Source organism: Zalophus californianus, chromosome 15 (assembly GCF_009762305.2).
Source record: "Zalophus californianus isolate mZalCal1 chromosome 15, mZalCal1.pri.v2, whole genome shotgun sequence".
Taxonomy (NCBI): domain Eukaryota; kingdom Metazoa; phylum Chordata; class Mammalia; order Carnivora; family Otariidae; genus Zalophus; species Zalophus californianus.
The window spans coordinates 5,449,886-5,475,913 of record NC_045609.1 but is presented as its reverse complement, the minus strand read 5'-3'; the positions used below and the strand labels follow the sequence as shown (position 1 = coordinate 5,475,913).

At 39.3% G+C, this 26,028-nt stretch overlaps 1 protein-coding gene across 2 annotated transcripts in view; it reads left to right on the top strand.

The window, feature by feature from the left end:
* The window catches only part of PRKG1 (protein kinase cGMP-dependent 1), a 1,248,815-nt gene that overhangs the window by 1,017,651 nt on the left and 205,136 nt on the right, over positions 1 to 26,028 (top strand). For both annotated transcript variants that reach the window (XM_027593906.2, XM_027593897.2), the window contains exon 7: positions 447 to 541. In XM_027593906.2, coding sequence (XP_027449707.1) covers positions 447 to 541 — 95 coding nt within the window. The remainder of the gene's footprint in view (positions 1 to 446; positions 542 to 26,028) is intronic.

Genomic DNA, 26,028 nt, shown 5'->3' with positions numbered 1-26,028 from the left:
AATGGAGGCTGGATTCTTAGGAAAAAGAGACAGGCATTGTCTTAGAGGAATGAGGACATGCATGCGAGGTACGTAGAAAGATGCTCACTGCAGAAAAGAATGGAAACAATTTAAACATCCATCTATAAGGAGTTCGATGGATAGGAATGGTCACTTGATCCATTACAGTGCTTGCCTCATAGGAGGTCGGAATGAGGATTAAGTGAAATTCAAATTTCTGAGTAATTTATGACTACTTGAAAACACCTTGAAACAGCATAACAATATTGGAGCGCATTTCTTGTGGTTTGTATGAAAATTTGTGATTTTCTTCTTTGGTCCTTCCAGTAATAATGTCCTCATGGTCTTCATGAAAGTAAAACAAGAAATGGAATTAACATTACCAATTGGTGTTGATCTGATCAGTCAGCGTGTGCAGTGGATATAGACTTTGTTTCTCTTTGTAGGTAAATGTCACTCGGGAAGACTCACCCAGTGAAGACCCGGTCTTTCTTCGAACTTTAGGGAAAGGAGATTGGTTTGGAGAGAAAGCCTTGCAGGGGTGAGTAGATGACATGTTACACAGTTTTTGTTTGTGTGCTGCATAAATTCCCATCTCACATACTGAGCTCCGAGCAAAACAGGCTCTTTATTTCCTGTTGATCCTACGATTGGACACAGACCCTTGATGACCATTTTTTACTTATTTCCAGGCAGACTTGTCATGCATTTATATAGGCTTTAGGATTAATGGATGAACTTGTGTAGTATCATTTGTATATTAATGGGGAAATTTCTTGGCTCTGTGCTCCTTTTCTACACTCTCTATAAGGACTCTAGAAAGAGGGGAAAGTCTCTGCTAAGCTTATTTCGTGCGGCAGTTTTGCTCCTAATCTTAGGAGGACGATTGGTTGAGAATTTTGAAATCCCTGAACTGACTATACACACCGAAGGCGATGGAGTCTTGCTGGGCTTCATGTCTGGGCGGCGGTTGTCACTGCGGGTCGTAGAGGTGGAGATCATGCACGTGCAGACTCCCATGGATGGGCTCCAAGGGCTGGACCCAGAGATGCGTGCTGTAAAAGGTCCCTGAATTCTACTTGTAAAGTAAGTCCTCGAGAAGCAAGCACTTGGGATTTCCTCCCATGTACTATGGAAGAGGCACCCAGTTGACTTTGAACTGCACATATTGCAGAACACATGACAAATACGACAGCTCTATTTGGGTATTCGCTTCTTCTTTTCCAGTAAGCGACACATCTCAGTTATCACTGTATAGATTGATGAGACTCTTCAGAACTCAGTGCCGTGTGTGTATATACATCTACTTGAATCAGAGATAACCAATATACATTTATATGTGTGTCAAAATCCAGGTGTCAGAGGGTCTGCTAGAGAAGAATAGCAATAGGATATAATTTATGCCTAAAATATTTGGAAGTCAGTTTTGTTTCCATTACACTTTCATTTAAAAATTAGGTTATAAGCATTTTGTTTGAAATTACTATGAAGAAATCATTTAGGGAGTTTTAATTTTTAAGCCACAATCAGATAGCAGGGTTTTTTTTCTTTCTTACCCTTTCACAGCTACAGAAATGAAACAGAGATCCTGATAAGCCATCTTACGTATTCTAAATTATCTTATGAACATTCAGAGCTAAAAGCATTTCACTTTCTTCTTTTCTTCTGCTTAGTTCATTTGATCCTTATCTGATGATCATGTACTTGCCATTAGATTTTTTTCTATGGCAACGGTGGAAGAAATACCATGTTCACTTTACATTCACGAAAGAATAAAAATAAACATTATCTTTTTAGTATAAAGCACACAGACCTTTCATTTGTACTTGAATATTTCTTTCCCTTGATTATACATGGAGGATTCTAGAGAATAATGCCTCCTGATTCCGTTGGTCCAAGATTAACTGCCTGTGTGAAAAATGTCATTTCCAACAAAGCCAAAGAAACAAATATTTTCAGTCATTTCTAATTGAGATCACAAGTGGAACGCCAGAAAATAAAACATGATTGAAAATGGACAGATTTTCTTTTGTAGCTTATTGCCACTGAATTTGGGTGCCTATTAAAGAAAGCTTTTATGGTGAAAACCCCTCCCTAGAATGTGTCTAGAAGTTCTTAAGAAGTGACCGTGAGTATATAGTTCATGGAAAAGTTACCAGCTTTTCTCTGCTATCAGAATATAATGGTGTTCCATCTGGATTGAATTCATCCTGGCATATGGCTATTCCCGTGAAGTGTCTGGGGCCCCAACTCTCTCTTGTACATGCTCGGTACTCTGCTCTGGCTGGCTCCTCACTCCACCCTCCCTGCTCCCACCTTCCCACTCCCCCGTTTTCCCTGGGGCCCCATCCTTCCCCCAGCAATGTCGGTCTTTCTTGTGCCCTCTGCCCTTATATTCTCGCTGCTCCACCTGGCTTTACCAGCCTACTCTAAGTACCCTCTGAAATGTCACTGGGGATTTGCAACTTGCAACAGAGACTGCCCTTCCTTTTCTGTCTTCTTCTTCTCAGCCACAGTTTTACCCTGCTGACCACCCCTCCCTTCCTTCCTTCCTTCCTTCCTTCCTTCCTTCCTTTATTTGAAAGAGAGAGAGAGAGCACACAAGCAGGGGGTAGGGGCAGAGGGAGAAGCAGACTCCCTACTGAGCAGGGAGCCCCACTCTGGGCTCAATCCCAGGACCCTGGGATCATGACCAGAGCCAAAGGCAGGCGCTTAACTGACTGAGCCACCCAGGCACCCCCACCCTTTCTTTCTTCAAATTCTCCTTCCTTTGGGTCCCTTGCAACTGTTAGCACTTCTTAGAATTTCTCATTCGATTTCCTAAAATTCATCACTGTTTTGTCCTCAACTCTCTCTCTTACATACATTTTAGTAGACATCGAGATCCATGGTTGCCTGTCACCTTGATGAGAAGTCCAAATACTTACATTCTTATAGGAGCTCAGTATCTGGCACTTTTCAGATACTCAGCATGTAATTGTTGAGTCAGTGAATGAATGAGTGAATGAATGAATGAATGAACAAATGAACCTCTCTAATGTAGCCCAATCAGGCATTCCCTTCTTGCTTGGATCTTGTCTGCTTGGATCTGTTTGGCAATAGGTAAGGGATTATGAACTTGCTTGTCTACAGGGGGCAGGCTGGTAATGTAAATAAATAAGGTAAGGTGGCAAACTAGAAACCCTTCTGTGAAGAGGACAGCAATTCCTGAGCTCCAGCACTTTGCTAGGCATTTTTTTTTTAGCAGAAAAAAACTTAGGTTTTGAAAAAAAAAAATGAAATGTGATTTTGTAACTTGATTTTTGAAAAAAGCTCTGCAAGCAAAAAAAAAAAAAAAAACCCAACAAACATTTCTGCAAATGATTTGAGCTGTGAGCTGCCATTTTGTGATTTCTATCAGTTATGTCTTCTTAAAATCCTGTATCTAGAATCAAATGAAAGAAGCTTAAAAGGTTAACCCTTCTTGGTTATTTCCATGTTTTGATTTTTGTTTTAAATGTTTTGATGTCCTGTGTATGTAACCTGTTTTTCACTCAGAGTATCTATGTGTTTTTTTTTATCTTTGAGTTTCAGTGTTTGACGCAAGAAATTCTAACTTTTCACATATCAGATAGATTTGCTTCACTTATTTCCCTCTGAAAACCTTAAAAACAGATGTTACTTTGAGATAGAAAGTCCTCTGGGCACTGTGTGTAGCCTTTTGGGTAATATCTATGCTTCTTTGCAAATCATGTAATTTTTATCCTTGGAAGACAGATAGAGTTCTCTGTGCATACATAACACAGCATTTCAGATTGTTGTCTCACACATAAAATTTACATGTACTGGGAATTGTTGCTTTATTTTCCTGAGGATGTTCATCATACCACTAAAATATGATAAATTGGTTAATTTTGACATGAATCCTTGACCATACTTTTTAAATTTCAGAATGCTTAATACAAGTATCGGTGAAGCGCACAGTAGATGGTTGAATGACAGAGCTGGAATGTGAGCTCAGTACTCCGACTTCAGAACTCTACTCTAGAGTTCTGCCTCTAGAAGGAACAAGCTCCATTTCCTTGTTGTACACAGACAGTAGAGTCCTAGATCTAGCCATCTCGTAATCTGTATTATTACCATCCATTAACTAGTAGCATCTCTTTAGCAGAGAAATTGAGGTCATGGATTGCTTTCATTTTCGTTGATGTGAAGCAGATTATTCAGTATTTCTTGGCTCAAGCACTACTTCCCGCCCCCCCCCCCCCCCCCCCCGCCGTGGTAATGGTTTTTCCATACCTGAGAGAGGGCAAAATGTTGTACTGTTTACAGAAGGACTCTTTCCTTATGTACAGGAAAATTAAAGTTGTCTTTAAGAGAAATTATTGCAGGGATAGTCGTCCAGTAACTCACGAGTCAGTCTACCACACGCTTACTGTGGCTTCGAGCTCTCTCCACCTGACTTGAAACCACGCAGAATCCACATGGGCATCAGATGGTGTCAAGTTCTAAGCCACACCCATGCTGTGCATCTGCAGTAAGATGGAAAAACCTAAGAGTAAGCACAACCTGACTGGGCTGGGGCTGAGCTCCCACTTGGCCCTGTCCCCTTCCCCTGACATTTGAGTCTCCAGCGCAACCTGTGATGAAGAGTTCCAGCCCAGAAGTCAGACTGCCTGGGCTGGGAACCACTTTGTCATCTACAGATTACGAGACCCTGAAAGGTTCTCCTTTAATCAGAAATGGTGGTGATGGTTGTACCTAACTTTCTTTTTTTGTTTGTTTGTTTCGTTTTTGAGAGGAATAATCAAGGGGATTGTTATAAAGCATTTGAGTGTCTAGAATTTAAATTATGCTCAAAAAAAGTTAGCTGGTATCATCAGCACCACCACCATCTTGTTTTCACTCTCATTATCAGTAGCATTGGCAACATCACCATCATCATGCCCAAGAAGGGTCTGCTATTTCTTGACCAAACTTTGGAGCACTTGGTATAATTGACATAGCGTTAGATGTGGAGTCAACCACCCACTGATGATATCACTTGGAGCAAGCCAGTACCTCTCTGGGTCTCTGGTTCTGAATTTGGAAACGAAGACAGTTGAACTAGATGATCTCTAACTTTCCTTAGGTCACAGCCTCTGCTTCTCTTGGGATTTGGCCTCTTTGCAGCTGGAACAGAGCCCTGGATGCCAAATGCAGCCCTGCGCCACCCTGTTAAATGGTGGCCTTTAATAGAAGGCCCTTCCTTCCAGGAACCATCCTAGCTCTTCTTGCTTATTTTCCAACACCTATGCCACTTGCCAGGCTCTGTCCTTGTTGATGGAAAAAAAAAAAAAAAAGGGAAAGAAAGCCAAGGCTATATTTCCTCAAGGACCGTGATCTTGGGAAGGTGAATGAACATTTCTGAACCTGCTTTTCTCCCCCCTCCCTTTTTTAAATTAATAAAATGATAGTACATAAAAGGATATAGTACTGGATATAGCATTTTAATACTTTGTCATATTTGAATCTGATAATTCATGTATTTATTTGAGAATAAACCATCACAGATACAATCCAAGCCTCTTTGGTCTCCTTTCCAGTCTTTCCCCCCTGCCCACCATCACCTCCTGAGGCCGGCCGTGTGCACCCTCCCTGCTCATGTGTCTATAATTTATTATGTATGTATTGTATTCCTAAATGCCCATAAGCTAGTTTTGTCTAAAATCTTGTACATCTGAAATCTCCATTTCACATTGGGTCAATATGTCCTTTCTCTTTCTTTTCCTTCTGTCACGTGAATTGCATTTGTATCATCTCTTAGAAGTTTTACCTTTTTCTATTCTTTTAATGATTAATCTTTAGGATTGTAATGTGTATAGCCAACATGTACGAACTGTGAACCAATGGCTCTGTTCTTCTCTTGAATAACAAAAGGACCTTCGTGTGTTTCAGTCACTCCTACCAACTTCCCTCTAGTTTTCTAGTCTCTGATTCCACCTGGTTGGTAAATCCCCTGGTATTATTACTGTTATGACTGCATTTTTTCAGACACCACCGATGTAGGTTTTCAACTTGTTTACCTGTTGCTTTGCCCGTGATTTCTTCTTATACACAGCTCATTCCTTTTGGGTTTATTCTTCAGCAGTTGTTCATAGATGATCTGTTTATACGTTCTGCCTTTGCCTATATGTGCATTGAGCTGTGTATGGAGACCTAGGTTAAAATTTAATTTTCCTCAAAATTTTAAATACAATTCTATTGTCTTCTGGCATTCCTAGTCTGCAGTGAGTCAAATCATTCTTCCTTTAATGGTCCTGTGTCTTTGGCACCTGTCCCTTTGTCTTTGATGCTCTGCATCTTTCCTACAATCTGCCTAGGCACAGATATATTTTATTGTCCCTTCATATGGTGCTGTATCTTCTTTCCTTCTGAGATTATAGTTTTCCTCAATTCTAGAAAATTCTAAGCATTACCCCCACATGTTTCTTTTCACCCCACTTTCTCTAATCTCTCATTTGGTGGCTCCTGATATTCTAGGTTTCAGCTCCTCATCCTTCCAGCCTTCCTTCTTTTCTCCTGTGTATGTGTTCTTGCTCTGTATCATCCTGTGCTACGTTTGTGATGAAATCTTGGCAGTTCTCTCCTTCCACCTGCATCTGGTCTTAAATTCAACCCATCCTCTGAGTTGTTGCCTGTGATTCTTTTCTAAATGCTGCTCTTAGTACTTCTACTTGGCACGCCACGGTGGTTAGTGAACCCTGCAACGAGACCGCCTGGGTTCGAATCCCAGCCCCACCGTTTACAAGGTGTTACCCTGTCTTCCTTCACCTCTCAGTGCTTCAGATTCATGGTTTGTAAATGGGAATAACCTTACCTGGCTACATACAGTTGGTGATTAATAAGCCAAGTGATGTGTGTAGTATGTATGTTCGTTATAATGAAAACTAGCAAATACTAACAGATCAATACAAAATGTTAGCTGTTACTGTTTTCATTCTGTTTTATCTTATTTCCCTTCTTTGCTTTATCTCTTTATTATTTTTAAAATGACAAATTATTTGAAATTTTCTGTTACTTTAATTCTAACATATGTTGTATCTGTGAACTCTCCCTCCTTATGGTGTGGTTTATTATAGCTTGTGGAGGTTTTTCGTTTGTTGGTTTGTTTTCAGTGCAGTTGGTGGACGGACAGACTCCTTCTTGCCAGGAACATCTCTTTGTAGCTATTTCACGTGTTTCATATTTGCCTTTGTGAGGAGGGGTTTCACCTTGATGCCCCTGTACCATGAAGTTCAGAGAGAAAGAGTTCATCAGATCTCTAAGTTGTAATGCTTGGGTTCCTGTTTCTCTCGGGGAGAACCTCCTGAACACTTACCTGGACCAACAGAGAGAGAGAGAGAGAGAGAGAGAGAGCTTTTCTTTTTTTCTTTACTTTTCTCCCTCCCTCCTCCCTTATTTAATTTTAATTCCAGTATAGTTAACATAATTATGTTAGTTTCGGGTGTACAGTATGGCGATTCAGCATTACTCAGTGCTCATCATGATAACTGTGCTCTTAATCCCCCTCACCTGTTTGACTCATAGCCCCCCCCCCCCCGCCCCCGCACCCCCTGTCATCTCCGCTCTAGTAATCGTTTGGTTTGTTCTCTATAGTTAAAGAGTCTGTTTCTTCGTTTGCTTCTTTTTTCCTTATTCATTTGTTTTGTTTCTTAAATTCCACAAATGAGTAAAATTAGATAGTATTTCTCTTTCTCTGACTGATGTATTTTGCTTGCATTATACCCTCTGGATCCATCCATGTTGTTGCAAAAGGCAAGATTTCATTCTTTTTTATGGCTGAATAATATTCCGTTATAATAAACACATACACACACCACATCTTTATCCATTCATTATCATTAGAGACTGGGGTTGCTTCCGTATTTCACTATTTTAAGCAATGCTGCAATAAACATATGGGCACATAATATCTTTTTGAATTAGTGTTTTCAATTTATTTGGGTAAACACGCAGTAGTGGAATTACTGGATCATGTGGTATTTCTATTATTAATTTTTTGAAGCACCTATCTACTGTTTTCCACAATAGCTGCACCAGTTTGCATTCCCAATGAAGGTTCCTTTTTCTCCACATCCTCACCAACACTTGTTGTTTCTTGTGTTGTTGATTTTAGCCATTCTGACAGGTGTGAGGTGATAACTCATTGTGGTTTTGATTTGCATTTCCCTGCTGATGACTGATGTTGAGCATCTTTTCATGTGTCTTTTGGGCATCTGGATGTCTTCTTTGGAGAAATGTCTGTTGTCTTTAGCCCATTGTTAATTGGATTATTTGTTTTTTGTTGAGTTGTATAAGTTCCTTATATGTTTCAGATACTAAGCCTTTGTCAGTTATGTCATTTGAAAGTATCTTCTCCAACTTAGTAGTTTGTCTCTTAGTTTTGTTGATTGTTTCCTTTGCTGTGCAGAAGCTTTTTATTTTGATATAGTCCCCAGCTTTTGTTTTCCTTGCCCTAGGGGAGATAGGCAGAAAAATGTCGCTACAGCTGATGTCAGAGACATTACTGCCTGTGCTCTCTTCTAGGATTTTTGTGGCTTCAGGTCTCACATTTAGGTCTTTGATCCATTTCAAGTTTATTTTTGTGCATGGTGTAAGAAAGTGGTCGAGTTCATTGTTTTGGGTGTTTCTGTCCAGTTTTCTCAACATCATTTATTGAAGAGACAACTCTTTTTCCATTGCATATTCTCGCCTTCTTTGTCAAAGATTACCTGACCATATAAGGGTAGGTTTATTTCTGGGCTCTCTATTGTTCTGTTGATCTAAGTATCTATTTGTGCCAGTACCATATTGTTTTGATCACTACAGCATTGTAGTGTAACTTGAAATCTGGGATTGTGTTACCTCTAGCTTTGTTTTTCTTTTCAACATTGCTTTGGCTATTCAGGGTCTTTTGTGGTTTCTTACATATTTTAGGATTATGTTTTCTAGTTCTGTGGAAAATGCTATTGGTATTTTGATAGGGATTGCATTAAATCTATAGATTGCTTTGGGTAGTATGGTCATTTTAACAATATTGGTTCTTCCAATCCATGAGCATAGAATACCTTTCCATTTGTTTGTGTCATCTTCAGTTTCTTCCATCAGTGTTTTATAGTTTCCAGAGTACAGGTCTTTCACCTTCTTGGTTGTTTATTCCTAGGTACTTTATTCTTTTTGGTACAGTCGCAAATGGGACTGTTTTCTTAATTTCTCTTTCTGCTGCTTCATTATTAGTCTATAGAAATGCAATGGATTTCTCTATATTGATTTGTATCCTGCAACCTGAGTAAATTCATTTATCAATTCTAGTACTTTTTCGGAAGAGTCTTTAGAGTTTTCTATGCAGAATATTATGTCATCTATAAACAATGAAAGCTTTACTTCTTCCTTACCAGTTTAGATGTCTTTTATTTCTTGTTTGATTGCTGTGGGTAGGACTTCTAGTACTATGTTGATTAAAAGTGGTGAGAGTGGTCATCCTTGTCTCGTTCCAGATCTTAAGGGAAAAGCTCTCAGTTTTTCACCATTGAGTATGATGTTAGCTGTGGGATTTTCATATATGACCTTTATTATGTTGAGATATGTTCCCTCTAAACTCACTTTGTTGAGAGTTTTTATAAATACTGTACTTTGTCAAAAGACAATGGATATTGTACTTTGTCAAACACTTTATCTGCATCTGTTGAAATGGTCATATGGTTTTTATTCTTTCTCTTGTTGATATGATGTATCATGTTGATTAATTTGCAAATATTGAACCAACCTTGCATTCCAGGAATAAATCCCACTTGATCATGGTGAATGATTTTTTTTAATGTATTGTTGGATTCAATTTGCTAATACTTTGTTGAGAACTTTTGCATGTATGTTTATCAGAGAGAGTGGCCTGTAGTTCTTTTTGTGGTATCTTTATCTGGTTTTGGTATCAAGGTAATGCTGGCCTCATAGAATGAATTTGGAAGCTTTCCTTTCTCTTCTTTTTTTTTTTTTGGAATACTGTGAAAGGCACAGGTATTAACTCTTCTTTAAATGTTTGGTGGAATTCACCTGTGAAGCCATCTGGTCCTGGACTTGTTTTTGTTGGGAGTTTATTACTGATTCAGTTTCATTGCTAGTAATTGGTCTGTTCAAATTTTCTAGTTCTTCCTGATTCACTTTTGGTAGGTTACATATTTCTAGGAATTTTTGCATTTTTTGAGGTTGTCCAATTTGTTGGCATATAATTTTTCATGGTATTCTCTTATAATCCTTTGTATTTCTATGGTTTCTATTGTTATTTCTCTTCTTTCAGTTCTGATTTAATTTATTTGAGTTTTCTCTGTTTCCCTCTCTCTCTCTCTCTCTTTTTTCTTATAAATCTGGCTAGAGGTTTATCACTTTTGTTGCTCATTTCAAAGAACCAGTTCCTGGTTTCAGTGATCTGCTCTATCATTTTTTGTTTTGTTTTTTAGTTTCTATTTAATTTATTTATACTCCAATCATTATTATATGCCTGCCTTCCACAGGTTTTAGGTTTTTGTGTGTTCTTTTTTCAGCTTCTTTAAGTGTAAGGTTATGTTCTTTATTTGAGATCTTTCTTGCTTCTTGAGGTAGGCCTGTATTACTATAAATTTTCCTGTTAGAACAGCTTTTGCTGCCTCCCAAAGATTTTCAACTATTGTGTTTTCATTTTCATTTCTCTGTATATAATTTTGTTGTTGTTGTTGATCCATTCATTGTTTAGTAGCATGTTATTTAGCCTTCATGTATTTATGTTCTTTCCAGGTATTTTCTTGTTTTATGCCATTGTGGTCAGAAAAGATGAGTGGGGTATGACTTTAAGCTGTTTGAATTTAAGCCTTGATTCATGTTCTAACATGGGATCTATTCTGGAGAAAGTTCTATGTGTGCTTGAATAGCATGTGTATTCCACTGTTTTAGGAGGGAATGTTCTGAATATATCTATTAGATCCATATGTTCCGGTGTGTCATTCAAAGCCACTGTTTTCTTGTTGATTTTCTGTGTCAGTGATCTGTCCATTAATGTAAGTGGGGTATTAAAGTCTCCTACCATTATTGTATTACTATTGATTACTTCCTTTATGTTTGTTAGTAGTTACTTTATGTATTTGGGTGCTCCTCTGTTGGGTACATAAATATTTACAATTGTTATATTTTCTTATTGGAGTGTTCCCTTTATGATTATGTAGTGTCCTTCTTTGTCTCTTTTTATAGTCTTTGTCTTAAAGTCTATTTTGTCCAATACAAGCATAGCTATCTTGGCTTTCTTTTCACTGCCATTTGCATGATAAATGCTTTTCCATTCCTTCACTTTCAATCTGCATGTGTCTTAGGTCTGAAATGCCTCCAGAGAAAGTTATTTATAAAGCTTGTGTCTCATGTGTACAAATTCTCTTGAACTCTGGCCTTAGGAAGGGCTCAGTCCCATTCACCATCTTGACTGGGCCATAGCCAGTCTCCTTCACCCATCCCCCTGGGCTCTCCTGTCCAGCTCCAGCTCATTTCTCCAAACTTAGGACCCTTCTGTTTGCAGCACGTGAGACTTTTAGGGGTTTTATTTTGTTTCTTTTTGTGTTTTAGTGAGGATTATAATTAATTAGCTCTTAAGCAAAGATTATTCTTGTGAGAATTACATTGGATAATCTATGTGAGATGTAACAGTATCTAGGAGGATTTTTCCCTGTTGTCCTAGATTCGTGGCTCAGGTCCAGAGCTAAAAAGCTAAAGGGCCAGCTTCTGTTGCAGAACTGACTTGGAAAAGCCAGAATTGCTTTAAGGTATCACTACTCCATCCACAAGATGGCCTGTTTGGGAGAGCCATGTTTATCAAAAGAAGTTGTTCCCTCTGTTTTATGGTCTTAACTTCCTTTCTTGTTGAGGATTTACAGGCAAATAGGTGATTAAAATAGAGTATGCTAAGTGATACTATGGCTGAAGCCCAAAGTCTCATAGCAATGCTATCATATCTATATCTCCATCCTAAAACTTTTTTCTGAGCTCCAGACCCAGTTTCCTATAGGGCATGCCCACTTACATATCACTCAGGTACCTCAAATGGTGCTTGAACAAAATGAAATTCACTCTCTCTCTCCTCCCAGGCAAATCTATTCCAAGTGCTCCTTATTGTAGTGAGTGCTTTTCACACCAGAAATTTGGACATTATCCCTGACTCCTTCCTCCCCGGACATCCCCATACCACTAAGAACTAATTCTGTTGACTGTACCTTCTAAGTAGCAGTCAACATCACCAACGTCTTGTCATTTTCACTGCCACTGTTCTGATTAGTGCCGCCACGATGTGGTGTCACCCGGGCTATTTTTCTCCCTCCCAATTGGTCACCCCGTGTCCAGTCTTGTTCACTTTGCATCTCCTCCACCCAATATGGTTATGATAATTTCTCAATATTAGTTTCTACAGTGGCTGTAATAAGTGACTACATATTAAATGTCTTAAAACAAGAGAACTTTATTCTGTAGTAATTCTGGAGGCTCAAAGGCCAAAATAAAGGTGGCCATGTTTTCTCTGAAAGTCCTAGGGAAGAATCTGTCCCATGCCTCTTTCCTGGCTTCTGGTGGTTGCCAGTAGTCTTCGACAACTTTGGTTTATAGCTTCATCATTTCAATTTTTGGTTCTGTATGCACATGCTGTGTCTCCTCTTTGTGTATCTTTGTTTCAAAATCTTTTTATAAAGACATGAATCATTGAATTTAAGGCCTACCCTAATACAGTATGGCAGCATCTTGATTATATCTACAAAGACCTTATTTCAAAATAAGGCCACATTCATAGGTTCTGGGGCTTAGGACTTTAACATAGCTTTTGGGGGAAGAGAGTTCAAGCCACAACAGTCTCTAAAACAAAAGGGGTCATGTCCCTTTCCTTCCGGAGGGCTCCCAGTGGTGCCCCCTACTGAGAAGTCTCTTATATATTACCCTGCGGTCTCATCCCTCACATGCCTCCTTCATGATCTGTTGTGCTCTTGTCATACTGAGATCTCCAACGGCACCTTCATCTCTATGATGTAGTTTGGTTTTAGGCATTTGCTGTTGAATGATCTTTGATGATTACAGTCCTTCCTGGCATGGATGAATAACTGAAATTACAACAAGCCCCACTTGGGATGTTAGAACCTGGTAGCCCAGCACAGCACATAACCCAAGTGTGCTGACATCACTGATTACTCACAATAGGGACACATTTTCTTATATCTTGACATAAACATGCCTGGGATATAATAACTCACTGGGTTTTGATGTCAAGGAACCCAACAGGGGATTTAAGGGAATCACATCTTGGTTTGGAAGAAATTATACTGCATACAGAATATAATTATACATACACACACACATCCCCCCCCACACACACACACATGCACAACCCCCTCCAACACACGCATCCTAAATTATAGATATCAGTATGGGAATACCTCTGGCCTAGCCTCTACAGACAATAATGAAGATAATTTAATCAATAGAATGTAAACACATGGTCTCTGGACTTCGCTGAAAAACACATCCTCCTGGAATATAAAGTTGGTTAAGCAAAATAGTTTTTGTTTCTTTTTCAATTTATTTGATAATCTTATTAATGCTTTAGTGTGCACTATAGACTCAGATATATTGTTAGTAGTTGATTTAATTTCGTATAATTGTCAGTAATTGATCAGTAACCTAAGATATGTTAGGATTAAGTAAATTGGGAAATTGGTTATTTAGAAAAATTCTTCAAATACAAGAGAATTTATAAAAGAGGATGTCTCTTCTAGAGAAAAGATTTATGCCTGCATATATGAATGATTGTTTATATAAAAGGGATCAGATTTTTTCTACTTGGTTGGGGAAACATCAGGGTATCTTAGTAGTTTTCCATAAAATGGTTTCTTCATCCCTACTGCCTTAAATATAAGGTCATTTGCAGTGGTGGAAATTGAGCTACTTACAAAACAATTCAGTCCCTCATTGTTATTCTCCAACATGTCATTCAGATAAATAATTTCCTTTAGGTGCCACAAGATAAGAAAATATAATGTAAATTTGGAAAATCTCTTCAAAAACAGATACAAAAATGTTTCATTTGAAGCTAATCTTCTTGTTAATGAACTTGGCTAGTGTTTTGTGTCTGTCATTTTTATTCCATCCAAGTCTAAATGATTGCTTCTTATTTTCCTCCATACAGTGTAGAAGAAAAATGACTTGTTATAAATCATACTTTGAACAGGCAACAAAGATTTTAATTGGTTAGATTCGTTGTTATTATACTAATCACATGTGATGTCTGACAAAACACTCTGAATATTCTTACCAAAAATTACCTTTGAATGTAATATTTACTCATGTATTCTGGTAAACACTGTGCCCATATGAAATGAGCATTTCTAGCTAAGTTTGGCCTCACATTGTTCTCATGCCTCGTTCATAGAGTGAAATATGAGTGGGAGGTATTTCAGAAAAAAATATGCTAATATGATCATTGTCTTACCCCATATTCCAAGCATTAGAGCAAGTACACTATTAGGATATTTTGGCTTCAAGTTGCAGCACCTGAGTGGCTTTGTTTGTTGAGCATCCGACTCTTGATCTCAGGATCGTGAGTTCAAGCCCCACGAGTTGGAGCGAGTTGAATTTCCATGTACTGCCGGTGGGAAGGTAAAATGGTATGACCACTGTAGAAAAAGTTTAGCTATTTCTTAAAAAGGTGAATGTATTACCTGCCATGTACGCAGCCATTCCATTCCTAGATATTTGCATGAAAGGGTATGGAAAGGCCAAGACTTTTACACGAATATGTATGACTGCTTTCTATGCAATAGCCCTAAACCTGAAACAACCCGTGTGTATCAGCATTTGAATGGATAAATAAAGCAGGTGATAGCCATACAATAAAGCACTATTCAGCAATAAACAGAATCAAGTTTTTATTCACTCAGCAACATAGAGGAGTCTTCAAATAATTATAATGAGTAAAGTAAGCCAGATAGAAAAAGGAGTGGATACTCTATTGTCCCATTTATATAAAATCTAGAAAATGCCAGCTAATCTCTGGTGACAGAAAACAGAGTTGGGCTACCTAGGGACGGGGCTGGCAGGAGGCAGAGATGGTAAAGGGCTGCCAGGAACCTTCAGGGTTGATGGGTATGCTCGTGATCTTGAGTGCAGTGATTGAATCATGAGTGTTGGTAAATGTCAAAAGTTTTAAACTGTGCACTTGAAACGTGTGCAGTTTATTCGATGTCAGTTATACCTCAACAAAACTCTTACAACATTTTCAAACTCACTCAACAATCAACATTTTCAAACTCACTCAACAATCTATAAGGCATTCTTGTTGTAATCAAGTGTCAGCGAGACAACTACCAGCTCTCAGGTGACCCGTTCCCTGCCCTTCTATGCTCAGAAGGCTCAGGGCTCCCTGTGTTCCCATTTTTCAGAGCATCTGTTAAGGACCTTCTAGTTCTGCAACGTGCTTTATTGCTGTCACCAACACCAGGCTGTCTTAGAGTAATGGATTTAGAGGACCATGGTTGCCACAAACCCACAGACAGTACTAGTCCTGTCAGTACATGGTCCACGAGGTCATGGAGTCCTGAGCAAGTGAGTGATCAATTACCCAAAGCGTGCAGACAAGGTTAAGGCAAGAGGATCTTGGCTTTGGGAACTGGTTTTCAGGTGTGTGTCTAGTCAGGTTAGACACTGTGATCATCAGCCTGGACGGCAGAGAACGGACAGAATTTACTCCCAAAGTGGCAGAATTACAGAAAGTGTTTATTGGCTAAAGTCACCTGAACCAGTGGTGATGTCCTATCCCATACATACGAGGAAATGTAAGATAAACTATTAAACATTCAAGCCGGCACACCTGTATGTTACTATAATCCATTACGCTACAAGATTTTAAATTTAGCATGTGTTTTAATACCTCCTCCCTCTTAAATTGAATTGTCTATTTCTCTTAGCAAAAATGCATTGTTTACTCTTTGACACTGAGGTATTTAAAGGTAAACCAGGCAGATTCCCTGCCCTCTGAGGCTTTGCCTGAAATACTCTTCCATGCATTATTTTGTTAATTCTCTCAACAGTCATTATTCTCCCCATTCCACGTGTGAGCAAATTGGGGCTCAGTGAGGTAATCTGTGCAAGGTCAAACCGCGAACAAGCAGAGCAACTGGGACTCCAGCCCAGCTCCCTGTGGCCTTTCCGTCCACCCCCCCCCGCCCCTCCCCACCTTATACTGCAGTACCTGCCACAATGACCAGACAGCATGGGGGTGCATTTCATGGCTGTCTCCCTTTCTTGCTCAAATTAGGTGTAACAGGACATGGGAGAAGAGCATGGAGCTGCCCTTTCTCCCCCACCCCCGTTTTCTCTCTGTTCTTATTCTCTTGAGAAACGATGCACTTACCCTCTGCCAATCTCCATGATTTAGACGACAGAGGCTCACTTGTCATAAAAACACTTGTGTTTTCATCTTGGCCTCAGTCCGTGTTTTCCTTTGATAACTGAGCATGATTGTAAAGACAATGAACTTATCCATCATGCCCCCTTTCCTTTTTGCTTCAACTGCCCCTTTTCTAGAACTATCCCACACCTCAGGTCTGTGGGTATTGAGAGCTTATCCTGAGAGGTGTAATGGCTGTCCCTCTGGTTTTAGAATATTCCTCAGTGCTTGAGCTTAGGGGTGCCCTCGGCATCCATGGCTGACAGTTGCCTGCTACCCAGATGGCTGACTGCTTCTCTCACTGTCTACTCAACATCTTTGCAAACCTGCTCCCCATATGGGGAAACATGCTGGTTTTAAAAGGAACATTTTCCACAAACATTCCATAAGAAGAATACAGGTTTTCTACCACCCCCATCCATATGCACTATTTCCCTTGGAAACATGGGTTTGCTGTCTTGGAAAAGTTGTTTTTTTTGTTTTTTTTTTTTTTACTTTAGGGCTTTTGAATTTGTGTTACCAAACAAAGATAGTCAAGAATTGTAGAATGTGTACCTGAAGTTAGCTTTTAAATTTATGCATTTTAAAATTCAGGATTTTTAAAGGAATCATAAATTTATTTTAAAAATATATGGGAGAAAAAAAGAAATTATATGCTTCTGGACAACCCTAGAAGAGTGAGGATTTGAGATCATGGGAAATAATGGGTTTTAGAACCTTTGCTGCTGTAAACCTTGATATTTCATATCCTTGTACCTCCGTACACCCACATTCCACACACTTCTATAAGGTAGTCCAGCCATGTTTCTATGTGCTCCTGATAAGCACTGAGGATATTAAGCCAGCAGTCACACACCTGGGACTACCCTCGACCCTATTTTTTCTCATTAATTTCCATTTTTAACTGGTAGTTTTATTCAAAAGAAGACTGGATAAATTATTCTATTACCAGCCACAACAAATTTCATTAATTTTCCATTTGCCAAAGCAGAGTAAGTCATTAAGAATTGGAATATAAATCTTAAGATTTCTCCTTCTAGCCATGTCTAAATATCCTGGAAAGAGCTGCTTAGCCAAATGTTTTTATTTAAAAGGGCAACGCTCTATGTGTTTGTGGAAAATGGGAAATAATTTTAAGTGATTGATGAGATAGTTTATATTTATAGTTTTATTATTCCTTTCAAGTTTCAGAGAATGAATCCTGGATCTCTGGGTCTCCCCTAAGGATAGAGTTGAATATACTTCCGGGCAGATACTGTGGGAGAGCAGTCTTGACTAGAATTTTTCTTTCTTTCTCAAATGCATTATTTTCCCTTCAAATGGGTTCCTCTGTTAAGAATACCGTTTTTCCCTTAGTCATCTGGGTTTTAAAGCTAAGTGCAGACTCTTTCCAACCCCTTTCTCTGTCCTAGCTCTCCTGCGTATTTGGATGCCATATTTTATTGACTACTCTTCCGTGGTATTGCTTACATTCATTCCTTTCTGTTATTACTTCTCCCACTGTAATCTAGATCTTTCCTTTACCTGTAACTTATGCTGTTAGATTTGTCTTCTCATTTATCATATCCTCCATTCATCATAAACACCAGTTCCCTAGGCTCAAGCACATGGGAACCTTGCTCTGATGCCATTTCTGGAAGCTTAGCTGGTTCCACTCTGGCCCTCTTCTCTTGTGCCCTTTCCAAAGGCAAAAGAGTCTTCAGGGTCAGGGTTATGTGCATCCTTTTCTATGTCCTTCAGGAACCTGAGACCCTTGGCTTCCTTGTCCTTCTGTGGCCTGGGAGGGCTCGTCCCTGAATCTTCCTAGTACGAGTAAGTCACTCCAGTTGTGTGCACTGAGTGGCATGAACGGCAGTTTCCCTGGGGTGGAAGAAGGAACTAAACATTATTTAGATATGTAGGTCTTTCGTGGTTTGGTAGAAAGCGGTAGTAAGCTGGGGGAGGGGAGGCTGGGGCTACCTGTTGCCATGGTCCCATTCCAGGGGTGGGCTTGGGAATCTGAAGAACACAAAAAATATCATTTGAATGTGGCCTTCCAGATGATTATGAAGAGATTTGCAAAGGTAGGATATTCGATTTATGGGGTGTCCATTTACAGTCTTGCCTTAGGCCCTATAAATGCCGGGACAGGCCCTCTACCAGGATATGCTCCTGTATATGAGCTGTTGTGATGATGTCCCACCTCCCTCCAAGAACATTTATTCACATCCCATCACCCACCAAATAAACACACTCATTACTTTGAACTTCAGGACCTATGATATGGCTTCAAACTGACGCCTTTTTTTTTTTTTTTTTGACTTCTATTATTCCACAATAAAGACCTTAACTCTCAAGAAGGTGGGACTACAATACTGACCATTTCTGAGACTTGTACCATGTTTGTTTGTTTGTTTTTCCCTCCATATCTGAACATAGCATTCCTTTTGCCTTTGTGCCATTTCATTCTGCATTCAGTATTTACTTAAAAGGTCCTGCTCTGCCTTCCTGTTATAGTTTAAAAGTCTTCTCCACAATGTCCTTTCCATGGTTACCCAGCAAAAACTAATCCTTATCTGTTAATGGCTAGACCATGTCCTATCTTCACATCCAACAAAATAAATGGGCCAATACCCTTCCAAAAGTTTCCTAAATATATATTGAGTTATTTTGTTGGATTTTTCAATGCAGAAAAAAATTAAGGATTTTATTTATTTATTTAGAGAGAGAGAGCATGCATGAGCAGGGAGAGGGGCAAAGGGAAAGGGAGAAAAAAAATCTCAAACAGACTCCCCGTGGAGCCTGACACGGCACAGTCTCGTGACCCTGAGATCATGACCTGAGCTGAAATCAAGAGACAGACGCTCAACCAACTGAGCCACCCAGGCGCCCCTCAATGCAGAAAATTTTTGAAGATAAACACGTTTTTCTTTTCCTCTCATATATGCTAATTTGGAAATCACGGAATGGAGGCAAGCAAATTAAGATTTAATTCATAAACTAGTTTGATAAGAGGTTTCATTGTGTTGAGAAGTACAGAAGAAAAGTATACAGAATCTTAGGGTTCCCTCTGAGTTAATTAGCAGCAATTTTTTTCTCTTAATTGAGTGATAGAGTCCTTTGAGGACTGGTTCATTCTGCCCAGCCGGCCACAGTGTTGATTGCTGTGAGGTCACACCTCAGCCACTCTCTAGGCATTGCCTTCAGGGAAGAGAAGCTAAGGGTAGCTCAAGGGCTCATGGTTATACTCTCTCCACTGATTGGATAGAGTATACTATCAATCAATACTGATTGATGCTGATCTCAGGCTTAATCCCCTAGCCTCAGTTAGAACAACTCTGTAGGACCATCTAGCTCCATTGCTTCCGGTGGGGTCGGTGGGGGCCTCTGTCGAGAGGGCTGTCAGAGCTCACCTTCTCCCTCTGTTCAGTCCTGCTTCCTTCACCCGCACAGGAGTTGTTCTGAGAACCTTCTCCAGTACACCACCTGCACACAAATCAGTCTGAGATGCTATCTCTCAGGAAACCAATCTACAGCATGGGATGTTGACCTTGCCAGTCAATTAACTGAAGGAGATGTGTTGGATAGGGACGCAGGAGGTAATGTGGTGTAATAAAAAAGGCGGGGTACCAGGCCCAGATGTATGTGGATTGAATTTCTGATCTCTCCATTATCTTGAGGGAGTTACTTAAATCCTCTGGCTCTCAGTTTCACTGTCATCGAAAATACAATAGTTACTTATCATACAGGATTTATTTGAATGTTAAATGAAATATGTAAATGACCTTGCAGTTATCTAAGTGCTTTTCAATGGGTCCTATTAAATGTTAGGCTCTGCACATCCTTCCCCGCTTGATACCAACTACATAAAAAGTCAGATTTGTGTCCTCAGTAAGGTGGGATTATATACAATTTATTCATTTGTTGGATTCATTCATTCAATATTTACATATACCGCCATATACATGCACAGTCTAGGCATTTGGGAAACAATGAGGGAGAAACAAAATCTTTCTTCACAAAGCCTGTGTTCTGAGGTGGGAAGTGGGCACAAAGAGAATTTAGATGGTGAGGAGGGCTCTGGATAAGGTGGAACAGGGTAAGGGAAACAGGGGAGGTGGTGTGGAGGGACATGTGCAGTTTGAAGTAGATTGGTTACCATAGTTCTCAGCAAGAACGAGATGTTTCAGGGGTGCCTGGGTGGCTCAGTCAGGTGAGCATCTGCCTTCGGCTCAGGTCATGATCCAAGGGTCCTGGGATCAAGTCCTGCATCGGGCTCTCTGCTCAGTGCGGAGCCTACTTCTCCCTCTGTCTGCCATTCCCCCTGCTTATGCTCTCTCTCTCTCTCTCTCTCTCTCTGACAAATAAGAAAAAAAGAGATTTATTTATTTGTCAGAGAGAAACACAGCGAGAGAGAGAACACAAGCAGGGGTAGTGGGGGAGAGAGAAGCAGGCTTCCCGTCAAGCAGGGAGCCCGATGCGGGGCTTGATCCCAGGACCCTGGGATCATGACCTGAGCCGAAGGCAGACGCTTAACGACTGAGCCATCCAGGCACCCCATAAATAAAATCTTTAAAAAAAGAAAGATGTTTCAGCAAAATTATTCTTTCCATCATTGCCATCAAAAAATGCATTGAAGATGGGGATGGATTTCAATAGTGGATTCTTCTAATAGTTTTTATTGAGCAAATACTAATATAACTACTTAATGTATTTACTTATCATAGGAATCCTGGAAATATTACATTTGATTTAAAAAAAAACACAGAAAGAACCACATAATCCAGAAAACTTAGAACAGGTACAGAGCATAACATTCCATGAAATTCTTTCTTGACTTAAAGAATGTTAGCTAATAATCTTTCATACTTGAATTTTAACTCCTTTGACTTAAAAATTATTAGGAAATTGTTCATGTAAAATTACCATTTTATTTTACAGAAGTGGTTCTCTGATAGACTTGAGGATAAGATTTATGAGAAGCAAGTATAAAACAAAATTTATTTTTTCGGTAGCTGCACATACCTACCCAGAGTGTTTTTTTGCCTAAGGAGTTTTAAGATGGATGTGAAATTGCCTAGGAAATTAGATGCAGATTTATTTTGTGTTAAACCTGAGTGAAAAGAATATGTTCCAGTCTAGCAATATTAGTAAATATTGCTGCAAATATAAAGAAGCAAAGCATGTCTACAGGGGCTGGAAGATTAGTGGGCACTAAAAAGAAGATCTTTTGTTACTTATTCTCTTCTAGCTGAGCTGAATTTTAAATGACCATTTTACATTTCAAATTCATGTTTACATTAATGTATAATAATGCAATCCCATTTGATACTGATAGAGTAGAAAGAATATAGGCAGAAACTTTGGGGACTTTCTATAAGGGCTATGGCTGATTTTTAATATTAGCTCATAAAATAAACCAACATTATGAGGAGTTCATTATAAAATGATTAGTAGTATATTTAAATTGCTGGATAGGCTCTGGTTTTTTAAAAAGGAACAGTAAAGTTTTCCTACTGCTGTAATATTTGGTATTTTATTTACATAATACAATGAAACTAATATCTGCTTAAGATGTTTTCAAGACAAATGAAAAATTTTGCAGCTCCAAATTTTATTACCTCCACTCATTCACTCACAATAATAAGGCCTGATTTTAGTCAAAGAATCAACTTTGAAATATTTACTGCCTTCAGAGATATTGCAGTGGATTTTCAAAATTCTGTCTTGAAATAATTTCAAATGTACATAGAAGTTGCAAGATTAACCCTGAAGACCCCTGTATATATTTATCCAAATTCACCAGTTTCTGACACTTCATTTGTTTTCTCCTCATTTTAATATATTGATATAATTTTGTGTAAACTAATATATATATATGTAGATTTCTGAACTCTTTGAGAGTAAAGTGAGTATATCATGTCCTTTACCCCTCATACCTCAATGTGTTTTTCTCAAGAACAAGGATATATTCTTAGGTCATCACGATAAGTTATCAGAATTCAAGAAATTTAACATGAATGTTTTATCTAAACTCTATAGCCCTTACCCCAGTTTTGCAAGTTGCTCCAGTTATGTTCTTTGCAGGGCTTTTCACTCCAGTTCAGGGTCTGATCTAGGACCATGTGTTGGATTTGAAGGCACGCCTCTTTGTTCTCCTTAACTTAGCTCTCTGTTATCTGTCATGATGCTGACATTGGTTGGGGTCTCCGGACCAGTTACTGTAGAGCGTCCCTCGACTTGGGTTCATCTGAATTCTCCCTCATGACCAGATTCAAGTTCTGGATCCCTGCCCAGAATATTCTGTAAGCACTGCCACACATCCTTTACTTACCTACGCCTCCCTTTCGTTCATTTTAAAAATGAGAGTAATAGCGCCTACCTTGCAGAGTTGTGAGGATTTAATGAGGTAATTGATGCAAAGTGCTTTGTACAATGTCTGACACACAGGAAACCCCAAGGAAGAGTGATGGCCCTTCCATCACCTGTCAGGTATCCACCCGAAGAGGAATTTTATTCACCTTCTTTTCCCTTTCAGTTTTGCTGAGGTGTAACTGACCTAGAGCTCTGTGTAAGTTTATGGTGTAGGGCATAGTGACTTGTGGATATTGGGGAATAATTGCCAGTGTCCACTCTCTTAACAAGATGGGCTAACCTAACATTGCTACGGTCTTCACAGTTGGTCTCTGGTTGAAGACATCTCAGCCATATGGTCTAATCCCAGAAACTGTAGCCTGTTCAATAACTTTTAAGCCAAAATATTCCTTAAGCCATCCCAGAAAGATTTGCTCAGGCACAGTGGAAGAAAGAGTCTGTTGGGGTTGTCCTAAAACAAACCAAACACGATGTGGAGGTAGGTGATAAAGTCCTTTCTTGATAAATAGGCTCTGTTGAAAATCATGGAAGATCGGGCTCACAAATGTGCTGTCTCACTTTTTCATGGCAAATAACTCACATTTTTTCTGATTAGGAAAGAAACTCGTGACTATTACTTTGATAAATTCAGAAACAGAAAGGGTCATTTTAAACTTTGGTACATAGTGTCAGGCTACCCATTTATTTTTTTCTTCTAGGTTATTTGTAACTTTATTTTTCACATTGGAATCTTAAATTTTCTCAAGTATAATCTAGCATACATTATACAGTAGGGATTTAACCTTATGAGGCTTGTGTTTGTTTGTTTCTAAATGGTTAACCAGTTGTCAAAATACAGTTTGTTGAATGGAATATCTTTCCTTTGATAAAGTAATACGCCTTTTAATCATACACTAAGTTGCTGTGTATTCTCAAGCCAGTTTATGAGCTTCCAATTAATTTTCATTTACTCCATTACTAAACACTATTTAAAAGTATGAGAAAATGTTCTCTTTAATATAAAGTGAAGAAAGTCTGCGTAGAAATATATATTCAAAATGATCTGTCAGGGGACATACCCCTACCAGTGATGTAGACTACCTCTGGATGCATAAAACATGAGTAAGGAAGGAGTTTTTCCTCCGATACATTTCTGTATTTTCAAAATGTTCTACAGTGAACACATATTCCCTTTATAATCAGAAAAGTGATATTTATGAAGATTAAGGTCTTGGGTCACCTGGGTGGCTCAGTCAGTTAAGCGTCCAATTCTTGGTTTCAGCTCAGGTCATGATCTCAGGGTCATGGGATCCAGCCCAGCATCAGGCTCCGTGCTCAGTGCAGAGTCAGCTTGAGATTTTCCCTCTCTCTCTCTTCCCCTCCTGCTTGTCCCCCACCCCCGTAAATAAAATCCTTAAAAAAAAAAAAAGATTAAGATCTTTTGCCTTTTCATACCTTATTAAATGAGGAGAGAAATGAAATTATGTGAAAGATCTGACCACTTAATTGAATAGAATCAGAACAATGTGCTAGTTCTAAGTTATGCTGAGTAGCAGGCAGAAGAACAATTGAGCCTGGGGTGTACAGATGTGAAAGCTGCCTTTCATAATTCACTGTTTTCTTGAATTACAGATTCCAGTTTTCTTGAATTATATGTGGTTGTCGATTCTCAGCAACAGACGGATGCACAAAATTCTCTTCTGAGTTATTAGATGATCTGATAAAACTTGGTCATTGCTTTGCATCAATCCCAGACCTTCCTTTTTGTTTTGTCGTGCTTTCAGATGTCTGTTGCATGCTATGTAAATGCAATAATAGATTAAGTGGTGATAGAAAGACTCAGTCTGCAAGCCAGCAAGGGTGCCCATTTCATCTTAGAATCTCTCTCTCTCTTTGTGTGTGTGTCTCTCTCTCTCCTGCTTCTGCTACCGGTTGGAGAAAACTTTTGGCTTCTTAAAGGGGTCATGGGATTAAATCAGGGCACACGCCCTGTCTTAAGATCAACTGTGGCCTGTTGATCTTAATGATCAATTACCTCATCAACTGTGGCCTGTTACAGCCTGTTCACACGAGGGCTATTTCATCATATCCTTAGGTTCTGGGGGATTCAGGGGAGGTCATCTTCGGGAAACCACGTTAAAACTCCTGCCTACCACAATCACATCTTGTTAATCTTTAGAGCTGTGTCTCTTACTCAGTTCTGTGGGCAAACCATGTGAGTGGAGATAAAATTGTCCTCTCTAAACCATATGATCTTTTAGGCACGGCTAACAGTCTGACCCATCACATTGAATTCCAGCCGTGTGGCAAACAGTTTCGGGTTGTGTCAAATCTGTTTTTGCTCTGTTGAGATCTAAACATATCAAATCAGATGTTTCTAAACAAGATGATTAGGGTGGTTTCATTGTAAAGTCAAATAGGCATTTCAGTGCTGATGTGTGATTTAAAAGAAGAGAAGAAAGAAACTTTAATGCCCATTCTTGGGATTTCGATATTTTGTGCAGTAATAAGTTGATCAGAAATTTTTGTCCGGGTGTGCCTGGGTGGCTCAGTCGGTTAAGCGTCTGCCTTCAGCTCGGATCATGATCTCAGAGTCCTGGGACGGAGTTCCGCATCGGGCTCCCTGCTCAGTGAGGAGTCTGTTTCTCCCTCTCCCTCTGCTGTTCTCCCTGCTTGTGCTCTCTCTTTCTCTGACAAAAAAATAAATGGAAGATTTATTTTAAAAAAGGGAATTTTTGTCCAGATCAGGGCCTAAGGTTGGGAAGGTGGCACTGTTCTGATGTGGCTGTATGAATACTTGCAGCCACATGCTTCTGGAGTTACTAGAGGTTGACCTCCTGGTATCAAGAGTCTGTATAGACCATCAGCCCGTAGGGCTTTACCTGAGGCCCATGTATTAAAACTCAATTTATCTTCTCTGTTGTTCTTCAGGCCCTATTGGCAGGCTGATTAACCTTTTATTGGGTCTCAGTTTTATCTCAGGGCGTGACAAAGAATGCATAGTTTAGGTGAGAATGTCCCATGTGACCTCCTCAGGTTTGGTCCAGTCTGCATGTAGTAACGCTCTGCAGACATACGACTGACTTTCACTGAAATAGGTAAGATTTCTTTTGCTTGAATTTGGAGGCTAGATTTGGTGAGCACTAACATTTGAAGGAGAGTAGACTAAAAAGAAAACTCTTTGTATAATATGCCACAGAAAACCCAGTTTGCAAATCACAGTTCTTACTGAAAGTTTGATTCTTTTCCCTGTGGTG